This window comes from Cololabis saira, chromosome 5 (assembly GCF_033807715.1).
Source record: "Cololabis saira isolate AMF1-May2022 chromosome 5, fColSai1.1, whole genome shotgun sequence".
Taxonomy (NCBI): Eukaryota; Metazoa; Chordata; class Actinopteri; order Beloniformes; family Belonidae; genus Cololabis; species Cololabis saira.
The window spans coordinates 31,700,160-31,716,974 of NC_084591.1; the positions used below are offsets into that span (position 1 = coordinate 31,700,160).

Below are 16,815 nucleotides of genomic sequence, written 5' to 3' on the forward strand. Positions count from 1 at the left end.
CCTTCCCCTCTACTGTACCTGCATACTCTTTTTTGCATATCTGACATCTGACTCCTCATTTTGCAACAGTATGGGGATGTTTGAGCCTGAATATGCTCCATATCACATTCCTCATAATGATTAACAGAGCAAATTGTTTAACCTCCCTCCTCTTTTCTACTTGTTTTATCCTGCTCCACTAGACTCCTCTGTTACTCCTATTACATATGGCTTCTTCTCTTCAGTTTGTCTGGGTTTGGGGTCTTATTACTGAAATCTGGAATCAATTACTTAGCTACTGTATACCAGTTGTGAGCATGTTATTCTACGTTTGATCACATGATGGATCAGATGTTTGTGCTTCAAGAGTCTAAACATTGAAGAACAACAGTGTGAAAGAATTCCTGAGGACTTCTATGTAGGACCAAGACATAGCTTTTGCTTAAGTTCTGTCCCCACAGCGAGGGACAGTAGAAATTAGGTTTTGCATCGACAGTTACCCTCATAAAAGGATCAGTACCAACAGTACAGACCCGGCAACTGCACACGAGTCAGCGGTAAGTGACGTTATTTTTTTATGTTATTTATATTTGTTTACAAGTATGATCTTTGCATGGGCTAACTATTTAGCTTAGCTCCAGTGTTACTCCATGTTACGGAGCTCTATTAGTACCGTAATACATTTTTCTTCTGTTCATGGTTTCAGATCTTCCAAACACCTGAAGCTGTTCAACGACACCTTCAGAAGACGCACGGTCCTTCCTTGAGCCAGTAATAGTGCATACATGTTATTTATATACAACTTATGTTCTTTTATTTTTTTTAACAATAAAGTTGCCATTTGTGAAAATTCAGTGTTGTGATTTCTTTACAGTTAACATGATTCATTTGTCTTGTAACATAAGAAATGATGAGGAATCAGTAAAAAACTGTGGTGTACCTGTTTAGAATTCAATTAAATCTTCCTGTTTCACCAACGCAGAGCCTACGGCGTAGGTTACGCGTCGATTTAACGCAGAACCGTAATTCAGGCTTTAAAGGGAAAGTTTCGTTTTTTATAACCTGGACCTTATTTCTGGCATTTTTTATGGTCGTATACTCACCCAGAAAAGTTTGGTGTTATTTGGAGTCCTTCGGAAGATAATAGGAGTTTTGTGCGCTTATCCATATAATGGTAGCAAATGGGGGCACAGCGGGACACAGACGATGCAGCGTCTAAATAACACATTATTGCCGCGAAACTCGTTCATTTCTTTTATGAATCACTAGATCTGCTTCTGGGCATCTCCCAGGACCTGTTGTCTACATCCGGGGCTGTGTGTGTAACAAGGAAATCAGTTTGAAAACAAGACCTCTGACCTGCATGACGTCATCTCTGTGCGCGTATCCCGGAACAGGTACAGCTAGACTTTGCTAACGTATACTCTGGCTCAAAACGGTAAGGACGTCCATCATATGCAAAGTCGTCGTCCACAACCTCAGAATTTGACAAATATTCAAACATGTTTCAAATAACTAACAGTAAACTAACAGTAGCGAACTCCAGCTGTACACAAAGCTGTGTCTGCGATGCGCGCACAGAGATGAAAAATCAAAATCAATTCCATTGCTTTATTTTCTATTGGACTGTCCTAACTGGCCGCAGCGACGCAGCGACGCAGCGCTGCGCCGTTTTGAGCTGGACATTTGTCGGACGCCCTGCTTCTATTTTCTTCCTGTCACTCACGTTGAAAGCGCTGTAGGAAACGGTCACGGATGAGGAACGGCTGATCCAGTTAGTTGAAATGAGAAGTTATCTCTATGATTCCTCCTCATTTCACTACAAAAACCTCAATAAAGTGGCAGCTGGCTGGAGGGAGATGGACAGAGAGCGTTCGATGTCACGCAGTCGGACGCTCGCATGCAGTTACACGGTTTTATAGTTGTGGGCGTGGTTTGCATTTTGGTTACGTAACGAAAGGGGAGCAGAATCTGAAGGGCTCGTAGAAGCCACATCACACTGGACGGCTCATCCGGGCGGCTGTACAGACACTGCAGAATTTGGTTGCTTTCCTCCTTCTCTGAGTTGGCAGGCTGAGGGGAGACCACTTTTTATATGTTAAAGCAAGAAAAAACGTGTTTTTCACAATAGGTCCCCTTTAAGCTATCAGATACAAGTCTGTAGTGACTTATATCCGGTAGTTTATTGATAAGGTTTTTTTCATTATTTTGTAGGTTGGTTTTGCTGTTCGGATTTCCAGTTTTCCTTTTTCCTGCAATGTCCTGATGTGAAACCAGAACCACGAGTGAGTAAAGCCCCATCCATACAGCTATCTGAGGTCTGGTGGGAAATGGCTGCAAACTCCAGTCGGTCCATCACTGGGACAGTAGGAGGTGATTTCAGCAGGCTGCCTAACGCTCAGCCACACTATCAAAACACCTTGCCAAAATGCCTCACCAAGTAACAAGCAAGCTAACGATACTGCTAAAAAACATGCACCGGGTTTTCACCCACAGTGGTCAAAAGGGCAGCAACTGGCTGGATTGACAGCAGGACATACGTTACCACTCAACTCCACCCGCTGAACCGGGCCAGCATCTCCCTCTTGCAGCTGCAGTCCGCAAGTAGCAGCAGCGATGGGGAAACCGAGGCGAGAGCTGCAGGGTGTCCCGCAGGAACAACGTGGTGGATGCTTTAATTTTGTACAGTTGTACTGATTATTTCATTTTACATATTTATTGGCGTTTTTTCAGCACTGAGTTTTATTCATTGTCAAGTGAGTGAGCATCAGTGAGCAGTGATATTACAGTAAACAACTTGTTGCTGACTGTGGACCGGAAAGGGGTAATATTGAGATTGCAATATACCATAATGCTTTGTGAAAAAACACAGTGGGGAAGGGGATGTAGCACTTTTCATCAGATGACTGTGAATGCACAGCTGAAGATTGGAGGCAGAATAAAGAGGGCATCTCTATATTGTCTTTATATACATTTCTTATCATGTGATCTGTATAAGAAAGTCTCTCAGGACAGGATGCAGGTGGTACAGGAAACTGTCTGTCAGCTGGTGAAGTGACTTACACCTCAGGATGTTGTTGTAAGAACTCTCTGAGTCAGTATTCAGATCTGAAGCCACACACAAAAACACTTTTGGATTCAGTGAGTCCACTTCCTGACCATGTCATCATGTTTGCTGTTTCTCTGAAACAAACCGTAAGGCTTCTGCTTGCACTTGATGGAGCTCATTAAGCAAACACAGCTCAACTCTGCTGCTTTCCATGACAACATGTGAACAGGTAAAAACACTGAGATCATTCTGCAAATACTCAGTTCCTCACGTTGCATCAGTCTCTCTCTCTCTCTCTCTTTCACCCACACACACACACACACACACACACACACACACAGAAACACATAAAAAACACCAGGAATTTGGCTAAGAAATCCTAAACAAAATTAGATATCCTAAATCCAGAGCATAATTTTAAGGAAGTGATGGCATGATAGTTTAAAAAGACAAAGGAAACACCTGAACATCCTCCTCACAACTCTTCCTGCAGCCTCCTCTCTCCTCCAAGAGCTTCTCAGGAGCCAATACCGCCTTCATTATCTTAAAAAGTTGAGTTTATGTCTCACAGGCAGGAAGTTAGCGACAGGTGCAACTCACAAAAGTCAGAAACCAACATTTATTTCCTCTGAATATGTTTCAGAAGTTCAAACACAGGTTAGACAGGCAACGACCGAAAATATCCGCTTTTAATCCCACTCAACGCTTAGTCGCGGGTGGTCAGTTCGCTTCCACTCCCACCTAAAAGCTGCCCCCCCCCCCCCCTCTCTTACCTGCAAACACGGAGATGATGCAGCAAAACCTCGTCCTTTTGCCTGATAGTCTGTGCCCCCAGTGTGGAGGGGAGCCCACCCGTCGGGCTCACTATAAATACACACACACAGGTGTCCTGTCTGGCAGAGAGCAACGCCACTTTCACTCTTCCTGCTGTGTGGAAAACCTTCCGCTCTGCTAATTATAGGAAACACAAATGAGATTAACATTCAGTCTTTACTCCACAATCTCACTGAGCTGCTCCCGGGACTAAACACTTAGAACTCAAATACACTCTCACTTAACTGTAGTGTTTGAACATTTACTTTAGCATCATTTAGCTCATAGTTGTGCATTCCTGTGTAAAATAGAAGCATTATTAATGTCTTAATAAGAGTCAATGAGAGTGTTATAAATGATGTTAAGTCAGAAATTATTCAGATGTTTCAGTTCCAGCCTTCTAAAAATGTGCATAATTTTTAAATCTCAGACATTTCTTGTGTTTCTATGAATTAATTCAATCTTTTGTTAGTCGGATGTTTAAGGCTTTTGGCCACTTTTAAAAACGTTTGTCATTACTTTATTGGTTCTTTACTATGGGGAAGAAGAGGAAGCAAAGCAGAGGCATTTTAGTACAACCTGGAAACTTTTTATGGGAATTAACAGGAATATGTTGATTGAATGGGAATTAACTGAATGATTGTTGGAATATTTCACATACAAATTAATAGAAATAATGTAGATCAAAAGAGTCCTCACTCTGGACGCTAAACCAAGCTCAAGCTCAGATCAACTTTTGACAACAGAAAACCAGGAACAGGTTGACAGGAACGCACCGGCTGGGTCGGGGCCTCACTTATAAAAGAGTGCGTAGGATTCATCCTAAAAGTGTACGTGCGCTCAAAAGCCGAAAATGGCGAGCGCACAAAAAAATCCTGATTTATTAAAACACGCACACTTGCACGCAATGTTCTCTTTATAAATCACAGTTCAACTGGAAGAGTTTCAACAGGGTTTCAACAGGGTTTCAGCAGGGTTTCAGTAGGGTTTCAACATGGTTTCAACATGGTTTCAACAGGGTTTCAACAGGGTTTCAACAGGGTTTCAACATGGTTTCAACAGGGTTTCAGCAGGTTTTCAACAGGGTTTCAACAGGGTTTCAACAGGGTTTTAACAGGGTTTCAACATGGTTTCAACAGGGTTTCAGCAGGGTTTCAACAGGGTTTCAGCAGGGTTTCAACAGGGTTTCAACATGGTTTCAACAGGGTTTCAACAGGGTTTCAGCAGGGTTTTAACAGGGTTTCAACATGGTTTCAACAGGGTTTCAGCAGGTTTTCAACAGGGTTTCAACAGGGTTTCAACAGGGTTTTAACAGGGTTTCAACATGGTTTCAACAGGGTTTCAGCAGGGTTTCAACAGGGTTTTAACAGGGTTTCAACATGGTTTCAACAGGGTTTCAGCAGGGTTTCAACAGGGTTTCAGCAGGGTTTCAACAGGGTTTCAACATGGTTTCAACAGGGTTTCAACAGGGTTTCAGCAGGGTTTTAACAGGGTTTCAACATGGTTTCAACAGGGTTTCAGCAGGGTTTCAACAGGGTTTTAACAGGGTTTCAACATGGTTTCAACAGGGTTTCAGCAGGGTTTCAACAGGGTTTCAGCAGGGTTTCAACAGGGTTTCAACATGGTTTCAACAGGGTTTCAACAGGGTTTCAGCAGGGTTTCAACAGGGTTTTAACAGGGTTTCAACAGGGTTTCAACAGGGTTTTAACAGGGTTTCAGCAGGGTTTCAGTTGGGTTTCAACAGGGTTTCAACAGGGTTTCAACAGGGTTTCAGCAGGGTTTCAGCAGGGTTTCAACAGGGTTTCAACATGGTTTCAACAGGGTTTCAGCAGGGTTTCAACAGGGTTTCAACAGGGTTTCAACAGGGTTTCAGCAGGGTTTCAGCAGGGTTTCAACAGGGTTTCAACATGGTTTCAACAGGGTTTCAGCAGGGTTTCAACAGGGTTTCAACAGGGTTTCAACAGGGTTTCAGCAGGGTTTCAACAGGGTTTCAACATGGTTTCAACAGGGTTTCAGCAGGGTTTCAACAGGGTTTCAACAGGGTTTCAACAGGGTTTCAGCAGGGTTTCAGCAGGGTTTCAACAGGGTTTCAGCAGGGTTTCAGCAGGGTTTCAACATGGTTTCAACAGGGTTTCAGCAGGGTTTCAACAGGGTTTCAACAGGGTTTCAACAGGGTTTCAGCAGGGTTTCAGCAGGGTTTCAACAGGGTTTCAGTTGGGTTTCAGCAGGGTTTCAGCTGGGTTTCAACAGGGTTTCAACAGGGTTTCAGCAGGGTTTCAGTTGGGTTTCAGCAGGGTTTCAACAGGGTTTCAGCAGGGTTTCAACAGGGTTTCAACAGGGTTTCAACAGGGTTTCAACAGGGTTTCAGTTGGGTTTCAGCAGGGTTTCAGCAGGGTTTCAACAGGGTTTCAACAGGGTTTCAACAGGGTTTCAGCTGCGTTTCAGCTGCGTTTCAACCGTCCTAGCGTTGTGAACACAATTCCAGAAAAGGTTCCGTGCACATGCTAGGAGTGCACACTGCAGAGACTCAGCTGAATTTGACTGGTTTGATTGGTTTTTCATCAAATAAAGGATGTTTTTTTTTCCCTAAGTCTATTTAAGGCTTACAAACGCCTACAGTTCAGGAAATAAACGATTTATGCCTATCGATTCCAGAGAAAAGTTTCTAACTTTGAAAATTCACAGACTTTTGCATCGCTCTTTTCAAAAAATACATTTAATGATTCATGCCATGAATAATTAACTTTCACCATTAGCTGCAACTCACATTTAGAGACTTATTACTCTGTATTGATCCATCGGGAGCTTTTCTTTTTTATTTATTTTTTTAATTTGCGTGCATGCGTGAACATAAAACATATCTTATGGTAGTAAGTCTTAGCATAGGCAAAGAACTTCAAATGAATAACATGTTTTTTGTTCTCAGGGTATGTGCTTTTTAGTGCCTTCCTCTGTTTTTGCCCTTCCCGTTTGTGTTTTTTCCTGGTCTGTGGTCATTTCTGTGTTTGCTTGCCTTCCTGAATGTGTCCTCTGGTCATGGCAGCGCTCACACACCTGTTGCAGATTCACTAATGAAACCAACCGTAAACACCTGGCCCATGCAGCCGTTCATTGCCAGATCTTTCCATCACCTGGGGGTTCAGAAATATTCCCCACTAATTCCTTCTGTTGCTCACGGATTAGTTTGCTTGTGCCTGAGAGCTCCATCCAGTTCCTGCCTGCCTGCAAGCCATTTCTGTTGTTTCTACTCTGTCTGATCACCAACCTGAGGAATTTGCCCGTAGATATATACTTCTACACTGTCCTGCTGCTTGTCCCAGTTTCAGCTGGCCTTAGATGTCTTCACACTTGCCTCTTGAGTACTGTGGTGTCCAGGTCCCATGTGGCTGCAAAACAACCGCAAATCAGCATCCCTCCATCACTGTACTTGACACTGGTAGGTGTTTGTGATGAAATGCATGTGATTATTTTTCTTTAAACCTGGCACTGCGCCAGATAACTCCACCTTGGTTTCATTGTTCAAGAAGTGTCATCATGCAGCTTTTTTATTTGTGTTTGATGAGGTATTGAGTTGAGATCTTTATTGTCCGTGTCAAAACATTGGTGCTATTGAGGATCCGAACGACACAGAAATCACGAGTACTAAAGAGGTTATTTCATTATGACTTCAATGAAAAAGTGCCAACAAAACAGGAAAATCTATATGACCCAAAAATAACTTGAAGAACAGGTCAGGGACAGAAACATGGCCAGGAACAGAGACAAGAGAAGCAGAGACTAGACCAATCAGAAAGAAAAACAGATGTAATGACAAGAAAGAAGGAGACAGGACACACAAAAAGGGCTGAGGAGACATGTGACTCACTAAGGAAAAACATAAATAAATGTCTCGCAACATTGTGTCTTACAGAAATCTTATTCAAGAAATCTTAGTTATTTTTTTTCATAATAACAGAAATAAAGACTCATGACCTTCTTTAAGGATGCATTGGTGTAAATAACAACAGGTTACATCATCAATACATCTGATAGTAATGGTTTGGGACACAGCTGATTATTCAGTGTTAGTAAACCATGAAATATGCTCTTTACAGTAATATGTCATGCTTTCTTTGTCTGACCAACAGTACAAATCTAAGGCTATACCCACAACCTGCAAATATTCGCTCAAGAACAGAACCTGCACTGTTCTCATTGAACCAGATATTAGTCAAGCAGTTTGGGATGCTGGTTAGTTTTAAATAAAAAAATCAATACAGTCAAGGCCCTGAGCAGCAGTGATGAAATGCCAAAAAGTATGTTTGCTTTTGTATAAATGTGAGGAACCTGTTGTAGTTAATATTGTAGTTTTTGTTTCACTGCACTTATCAAATATCTAATCCACTAACACTCTAGAGTTTACTCAAACGCCTGTGCAAAAAGGTCCGTTTTTAGTCTGCTTTTGAAAGCGGGCTGTTGGAGCAGACCTTAATTCCTGCTTAGAGGAATTCCAGAGAGTGTAGTAGTGACTGAAAGCACCATGAGCAGATCTAGTGTGGATTCTAGGTATGATGAGAATACTCTTATTTGATGATCTAAGGGAGCATGTCAACCATGTAGGAGGGAGCTAAGCCATTCATAGATTTAAAGACAATAAGAAGTACTTTAAAATCTACTCTTTGTTTAACAGGGAGCCAGTGAAGAGAGGATAAAACAGGAGTGATGTGTTCATACCTCTTGGTTTTTGTTAGAATTCTGGCTGCAGCATTTTGAATAAGCTGGAGTTTATGTAACACTTGCTTTGTTAGTCCTGCAAAAAGTGCATTGCAATAATCTAATCTACTGGAGATAAAGACATGAACCAACTTTTCAGAGTCTGATTGTGACAGAAAGCATCTTACTTCTTACCATCTTACTAAGATGGTAGAAGGCAGCCCAGGAGAAATTAGCTAGTGTTTCTGGAAGTTAAGATCAGCATCTAACATAACACCCAAGATAGATGGTTGTTTTGTTGGTTTTCCTCTTGTTTGTTTGTTTGTTTGTTTGTTTGTTTGTTTGTTTGATTGATTGATTGATTGATTGATTGATTGATTGATTGATTGATTGATTGATTGATTGATTGATTGATTGATTGATTGATTGATTGATTGATTGATTGATTTAATTCTTTATTTCGAACACATAAGTGAAAAATATTAAATTTTAAAACTAATTCAAAACATCCAGAAAAAAACCACAACAACAAAAACGTAATACAAACAGGGGGGAAAAAACTGTCCAAAAAGGAGCAGGTAGAAGTAAAACTTATTTAACTCTGCCCCTTTGTTACCTCCATTATAAATTAAACATAAATATTAATAATAAATAGCTGCTAGTTTACCAGCTAACAAACACAATCTTTCCTTAACATAACTCCTCCTCAATCAAATAACTTCCCAGAATTTCCTTTTTGTACCGTTTTTTTAATTGATTTATATCTGCACATTGCTTCAACCCATCACCCAACCCATTCCATAGATCCACTCCAAGCAACAACTGAGATACACATGCTTTTCCTTTTAGAATGAACACATTGGTTTTTGAAGTTAAGCTTTCCTCTTAAATTATAACCCCCCTCCCTGTCACAAAACATTTTCTGTAAATTGCCTGGAAGTGAATCAGTTCTCGCTTTGAACATGATTTGTAGAGTTTGAGTGAGGACAATCTCTGCATGCCAGTAGTTTAATTGACTGAACTGGACACCAGCCAGTCACGTGTTTATTGTGGGCACACGTGGCAGCAGGTACTTGAGTGTTTACCTGCGGAACTTTGACTCCTGCCCGTCTGGCGGAGCAGCGACAGTGAGAGAGAGTCGGCGGGAGGAGCAGACGGTCCGGTGCGCGTCTGCGGGAGGTGGAGCTCAGCCCTTCCCTCCCTCTCTCTGCGTCTTCAGTGTGTCTGCGGGTTCCGCAGCAGAAACACCTGCGATGCTGCCGGATGAGTCTCCTCTCCCTCCTCTCCCTCCTCTCCCTCCTCTGCCGTCCCGGGGAAACGCGCGCCGGCGCTCTCAGATGTGAGTGCGCCCGTGCGTAAAAGTCCGGCTCCGTGCGCGCCGCAACGCCATGGCTTATCCTCAGGGTTTCCTCTTCCAGCCGTCCGTGTCCCTGGCCCTGCACCCGTCCTTCAGCTCCGGGGTCATCCTGGGACCCAGGACGGAGGAGATCGGCCGCTCGTCCTCGGGCTCCGCCTTCGCCCCGTACTCCGGCTCCGCGGCGTCCCCGGGATTCAGCCCGCACCTCCCGTACGGAGCGGAGCCCCGCGCCGCCGCGGCCATCAGCTCCTTCGTGGTGAGAACCGGGGTCCCAATCTGGGATTAAAGTCACATGTTGGAACAGAAAAGTCAAAGTGAAAGAGGAAAAAAGCAGAAGAGCAAAGTTTGAATGTTTCTAAACATGTGATTTGAGCGTAAAATAATTTGTAGCAAAGGTATTTCTCATCTTTCCGTTTTAGCTTGTCTAAAAATATTTATAAATGTCCATCTTGATTATTAACTTGATTTTTTTTTACCTCTCTGCACTGACTTCACAACTGGAAAAAAATTTAATTTTAAAAGGAATATGATACTTTTTATTATTATTACAACTTTTCATTTTGAACTTGTTTTCTGTCTCCTGAACAATCTCAAACTGAGTTGTTCCTGTCCATCTTTTTGTGTTTTGTGCAACATTCTGACCAAGATTTTTTTTTTTCAGAAAAATTAGAAACTTGGATGTAATTTTTTTTTATCAAAAAAGAAACACCATTGAATTCAGTGCTCCACCTCTGAGCGTAATACTTTAGTCAGATGTTTCATTGTCCAGAGAGTAGGATTTAAAGATGTTTTGCTCATGTGAGCATGAGTGCAAATTACTATGTTGTTTGTGTGTTTGCTTTGATTTAACCTTAAGTGAACTTGGTTGAGATTAAGTTCAGACTGCTGCCCCCGCGACCCGGTTCCGGATAAGCGGCGGGAAATGGATGGATGGATGGATGGTTGAGATTAGGAATCTTCTTTTGTGGAGGCGAACTGCCAAGAAACCTGCCTCAGCTCACACACACGGGCTGATGCAGGGATCCTTCAAACCACGTTGAAAAAATAAAGAGGTCACAAATAAAAACTGTTTACTCTGGAGGTATTAATGTATTACTGTGATGACTGTTGCAGAGTCCAGGCTACGATCCATCCTCGGGCATCACTGGACCCTTGGACTACCATCCGTTCGGACCCCTTGGGCCCTACCCTTATGGAGACCCCGCCTACAGGAAAAACGCCACGCGGGACGCCACGGCCACCCTGAAGGCCTGGCTGAACGAGCATCGGAAGAACCCGTACCCCACCAAGGGGGAGAAGATCATGCTGGCCATCATCACCAAGATGACTCTGACTCAGGTGTCCACCTGGTTCGCCAACGCCCGCCGGAGGCTGAAGAAGGAGAACAAGATGACGTGGACTCCCCGCAACCGGAGCGAGGACGAGGAGGAGGAAGACAACATTGACCTAGAGCGCAATGACGACGATGAGGAGATGATGAAGGTGAATAACGAGGAGACAGAGCTGAGCAACGATGATGGTGAGTGGGGGTAAATCGACTTGTCTGGTCCGGTTCGGTGTTTCAGTGTCTTCAGTGATTCGTTCACACATGATTGAGGAACCTATGGTTCCTCTCAGTGACCTCATGCAGCAGGTCAAAATAATCCCAAATGTCCACATTCAACATGAGGATCCACTGAGCAAAAACACAGAAACGCTGCTGGAATCTTCTTTTCACATACCAAACTTCTCTCTTCAGTCTCTTTAGTTTATGTCTCTGTTGTTTCAGATGCACAAATGTCCAAAACGATTCACACATGTTTGGCTTTAGGTTTTTCTCCTGGAAAGGGAGTTTTTACCTGCCGTTGTTTATGTAATAATTGCTCGGGGGTCACGTTCTGGGTCTCTGGAAAGCACCAAGAGACAACTTATGTTGTAATAGACGCTATATAAATAAAATTGGATTAAATTTAACATAAAATCCAAATACAACACAAATAGACACAAAACTACAAAATAAAACTCCAAAAAAAGCACCAGAGCTGAAGCAGTTCATCAGTCAGTTAATCAATAGTGTTTTTTATTATTTTCAAGATTGTATTAAGAATATTAACCAGATTTATCGGTCAAGGAAAATAAGTGACTGCAGCACTAAACATGTTGAATACTCAAAAAAATTAAGAATTGATTGTTTGTAATTTTTCTTAAGTAAAGCAGGAGGCTGAAACATGTCACATGTTTTGTTTTAGTTTTTTATTGCGTCATTGGAATTGTTCGTGCTTCTGCTTTCAGGTGTGAAAACATTATGTCACTTTGTGGTGGTTCAGATGCACGTAACGCTGCCAGTTTGGATGAAAAATAAAAAAAGAAAGAGAAAAGCAACACAGAAGTGCAAGTACTTCACATCTGGAAGAGCTTTTGTTTGGAAGTCTTGAAGTGAATGTGGTCAGTGTTGCAAGTCTTTGCAGAGCAGACAAGCTCCTCTACCAAATCTTTAGCTTACATCTTTAGATGTAAAATGGTGCTAATAATAAGTAAAAAATAAATGATTATAATCTGACTGCATCACTTCCTTCTGCGTACTGGTCAGGATTGCTGAAATACTCCTAACCGCCGTTACTGAGAATAACCTTGGTGAATCCGTTTCAACAGCCCGGGGCTCTAAGGTGAATTAACAACTAACTTAGGTTAACCGCTTCAGTTGGAAACAAGACATTGTAATGACATACACCCAACATCAGATAAAAACCAGCAAACATAAGTTACCTTGTTTTATTTAGTAAATTGAACCAGATAAACTTAATTAATTTACTTGTAATCAATTGAAGCAGCTGGTTTAAGTTGGTTAAACATTCTCTTCTTGCAGAGAAATATTCTCCAGTATACTCCATCATATACTCGCGTTAAAAAAACTCTACATTTGAGACTGTGGAAAACAGATGACGTGCAAACAACAAACATTACGTATTACAAACCTTTCAAGCATTTCTTTGTGTTGTAAATGAATAACCCATGAACATATAAAAAGATGGATAACGTAATTAAGAAATTGTGAAAATTTTTGCAGACTTTGTTTCTGCATATAGTTTTGCCTTTCCATGTTTTTGCAGTGGACTGTTCTTCTGTGTCTCGATTGGCGGACAAAAAGAAGTTATGAATGAAAGCGTCTGTGATTGACCCGAGTTTCCCTCTCGTCGGCTGATAGTCGGCTGCTCTAGAGGGAATCTTTTCTTCTTTTCTTCTTTTTCTTTTTCTTCTTTTTCTGGTATGATCTTCTGTGTTGGACACATCCGGCCTAACGCAGTGTTTTCTAAACCTGCTCTGTCCTCCCTGCAGATGCCCGCCGGGCCTCGGTCTCAGACTCTTGCGGGGTGATGTTCAGAGACAGCGCCAGCAGCGACACAGATCAAGGATTCACCGATCCAGACTTCAGGGACCGCCGGCCGCCCTGTCTGGGCCCCATCACGGTGTCAGAGGCTCCTCCTCAAAGCACATCCCTGGAGACTCTCAAAGCATCAGAGCCAGACCACACATTATCGTCAAGCGCACCATCTAAAGAACATGTGAACTCCTGTAGCACCACCCAGGGGCCAAATGTGGCCCCTAAACCCAAACTTTGGTCGCTGGCAGAGATTGCCACATCGTCGGACAAAAATAAAGGATGCAACGAGGCAGGGCGGACCCTGTTCTCTCACAGCCCTGCCCTGCCCCGACACATCTACTACACCACCCCCTTCATCCCCGGATACTCCAACTACGGCCCCCTGGGGCCCCTGCACGCCAGTGCCGGCTCGCGTTTGAACGGATTACATCAGAAGATGCTGCAAAGGGCCGAGGCTGCAGCCAGAGACTGCAGACTGCGCAGCCAGAGCCAGCAGGAGCTGCACGAGTTTAAGAGAGGAATGACGAACGTGTAGTGTTGCCGCCACATGAGGCTTTTATTCGCTGAAAAACCGTTGGCTGCCGATTCTACTGGATTTTAGAGAAACTACGGAACTCAGACTTATTTGGAAATGCAAATATTCCATTTCTGACTGTTTTCTATGTTGATAAGATGTAATCTTTGTAGTGCATTTCTGCACCCAACACCAAGTATCATTAAAAGATAGTTTTCTTAAAGTGGAAGTGAGCGGCTGCCGTTTGTTGTAGAGCTTTACTGTGACACACAGAGCTGCTCAACGGGAGATTATTACTCGGAGCTTTCACACAGATTCTGCTGCTTTAAAAACAATCAGAGTTCAGTTTCCTGGAGAAGAAAAGATCTGAAGTCTGTTCAGATGTTTCAGGTGAAGGCAGCTCAGCTGCTCGGCTCCGCAGTCAAAAATAACATCATTAGTTTTACTCTCATTCATTGTTACACTTCCTTTTATTTATAACTAAATCCCACACACACATGATCCACCCAGTTTGCCCTTTTGAAATACTACAACCCGTCCCGACATATTCTGGAAAACTCCTGAGATTTCCATCACGGCGGGGGTTTGTTTCTATTACAATTTAATAATGTCAACTTTTAAAATGAGGAACATTGGTAAGAAAGCAACAAATGGTGGGCGGCAGATCGACGACTCGCCCCGAGCAGACAATTCTGCTGTCTTCAAAGTTTGTTTAAATACGTCAATTTAAGTCAAACAGACCATTTCACAGGACAGAGCTCGGCTGGTGGTTTCTGTCATCAGTAATAATGTCCTAATGATGGCTTTATCTTGTCCCTGTAAGAAAGAAATGATCCTTTTCAGTTCTTCTTATATATTGACTGAGGCTCCAATAACATTAGTGCTGCTGCGACTTAAACAACGGATAAAAGCAGTAAACTCAGGTTAAACATATCATATCTATTATATCATAATTAAAAAAAGAAAAAAGGGGTAATTCACACGTAAAAAAAAAACAACTATTTCATGGGTATGTCGTTTAAACAACTAGTTTTCTCTTGGGAGCATAATTTAAAGACTATGACTTCAAGCCAAAGCAAGTTTGAGTTTTTCTGGTAAATTTGTCGACTGTTAGTTTATTTTCTTCAGCTGATGGAAACCAAACAGAAACTGAATGACTGGCCTTTAAAAACATCCTGACGGATTTCCAGGAGTATTATTGGAGATCATCTATAAAGGTCTGGCAGATGTTTCAGCCACCGTTGAATTTTACAGTATAGACATGAGCATCTTCTGTCACCTGCTCAAAGGATTGGCGTCAGAGCGTTCAGAATGTGTCTACAGATTTGTTTAGCTCTGCTCATTAAAAACGAAATGCTCAATGTTTTTTAAGCCTTGACTAATGGTGTGAGAGCTGCTGCCTGTAGCGCACAAACCCATTGATGAGCGTTTGAGGTTCACGCAGCATTTTAGTATCATTCAGCTCGTGGTTTTCTTTTTATGGCTCTTAACTCTTATGATCCTCATCTTTTTTATTTCTCTGAAGCTGCTGTTAAAACGATGCAGCAGACAGTCAGAGATGAAGTGTGGACGGGGTTATCAGCTGAGGAGCATTTCCCCCGGCCCCGACACAGATCCACGCATGAACACATGCAGAAGCTGCAGTTGGACATGTGAGTTATATGTCGCTGCCATCACGGTCACACTGTCTGTAAATTATCCAAATGCATGGTTTCAATAGTTTTTAATATCTCAAGTAATTTACTTAATGTAAATCATTTTAAGGGTTTTTTCATATTTGTACTATTTGTGATGATTTCAGTAATTATAAGAAGATATTCTTATTACATTAAAGTTTTAAACACAGAGTTACCATGCGCATGTGTTGATGTAAGATTTGTAAATCGCAGTTTTCATGATACAAAATTACATTGATTAACTGAATGACTTTTTGATGTTTGCTGATATCAAAGTCTGCCATCACAGGGTTTTTCTATTTGTTTCAGGAGGTTATTATTATTATTATTATTATTATTATTATTATTATTATTATTATTATTATTATTATTATTATTATTATTATTATTATTATTATTATTATCATTATTAGCAGTGAAGGTCACATATGTACATGCAGTGAGGACAAAATACAAAGATAAACGTGATGAACAAGGATTTGAAAAAAAAGAGCAAGAGTTTCACCAAAGCAGAAATCAAAATGATCCAGAAACAAAACCCTGAGGAACCTCAATTATATTTATTATCACAGATGTAAATATTGTTTTTTATACGACATATAACTTATCGAAAACGACATCAGCCAGAAAACACAGTTTTTGTGGACGCGATGTATTTATCCACTTTTTGTCCGCAGAAACCAGCCATGAATGCTGATGGGGCGTCTGCTAAGGTCAGATCAAAAACAGATTTCAGATGTTTTCTGACTCTTCTGGATCAGTTTTCAGTGTTTGTTCTCAGTAAATATGGATGTGCTCATGGTGGGACATGATTTCACAGATCTATAGCCTTAATTTAAGAGACGAAAGAAACACCACTGAGATCTACGAGGGGAACAAACTCACATTGTGTTAAAGGTCAGTGGATCATTACAGGGAAACACTCGTGTTTCTGTCAACAGTTAGGTCAATTCAAAGTTTGATAGAAAATCCGAGTCCCCTCCATCAGGCGTGGTCAGAAAGTGAGGGAAAAGGCCGTGTTACAATCTCTACCGAGTTGCAGCTGGACAAAGAAAGAAGGGAAAAAAAGTCGAGGAAGATCTATAGTTTCTTTTTGTTCTTGAAAATATCAGCAGGTAAGTATTTAATTTAAGAGTACGCTTCAGTGAACAGTAATGTTTTTAGGCCTGATTTAAAGGAGCTGACAGTTGGAGCAGACCTCAGGTCTACAGGAAGTTTGTTCCACAACAACAAAGCTAAAGTTGTGCTACAGCTCATTGTTTTGTTGAACGTCTTGGTGATTTCTCAACAGACGGGTCACATGCACTTTGTTAATGCAACAAACATGGATGTTCTTGAATATTTATCAAACGTAAACATGGTGCGCAATTCCTG

General features: G+C 41.8%; 2 protein-coding genes across 2 annotated transcripts in view; one reads left to right on the forward strand and one right to left on the reverse strand.

Moving 5' to 3' along the window:
- The window catches only part of LOC133444879 (uncharacterized), a 61,040-nt gene extending 57,091 nt beyond the window's left edge, over positions 1 to 3,949 (reverse strand). The window contains exon 1 of the mRNA XM_061722774.1: positions 3,802 to 3,949. The gene's annotated coding sequence lies outside the window, so the exon portion shown is untranslated. The remainder of the gene's footprint in view (positions 1 to 3,801) is intronic.
- Positions 3,950 to 9,679: 5,730 nt separating this feature from the next.
- Positions 9,680 to 13,952, forward strand: LOC133444713 (Iroquois homeobox protein 5a-like). Its single transcript, XM_061722587.1, has 3 exons — positions 9,680 to 10,146; positions 11,004 to 11,409; positions 13,206 to 13,952. The coding sequence occupies exons 1-3, from the start codon at positions 9,922 to 9,924 to the stop codon at positions 13,784 to 13,786; spliced, it is 1,212 nt and encodes a 403-aa protein (XP_061578571.1). The 5' UTR covers positions 9,680 to 9,921; the 3' UTR covers positions 13,787 to 13,952.
- The last annotated feature ends 2,863 nt before the right edge of the window (positions 13,953 to 16,815 follow it).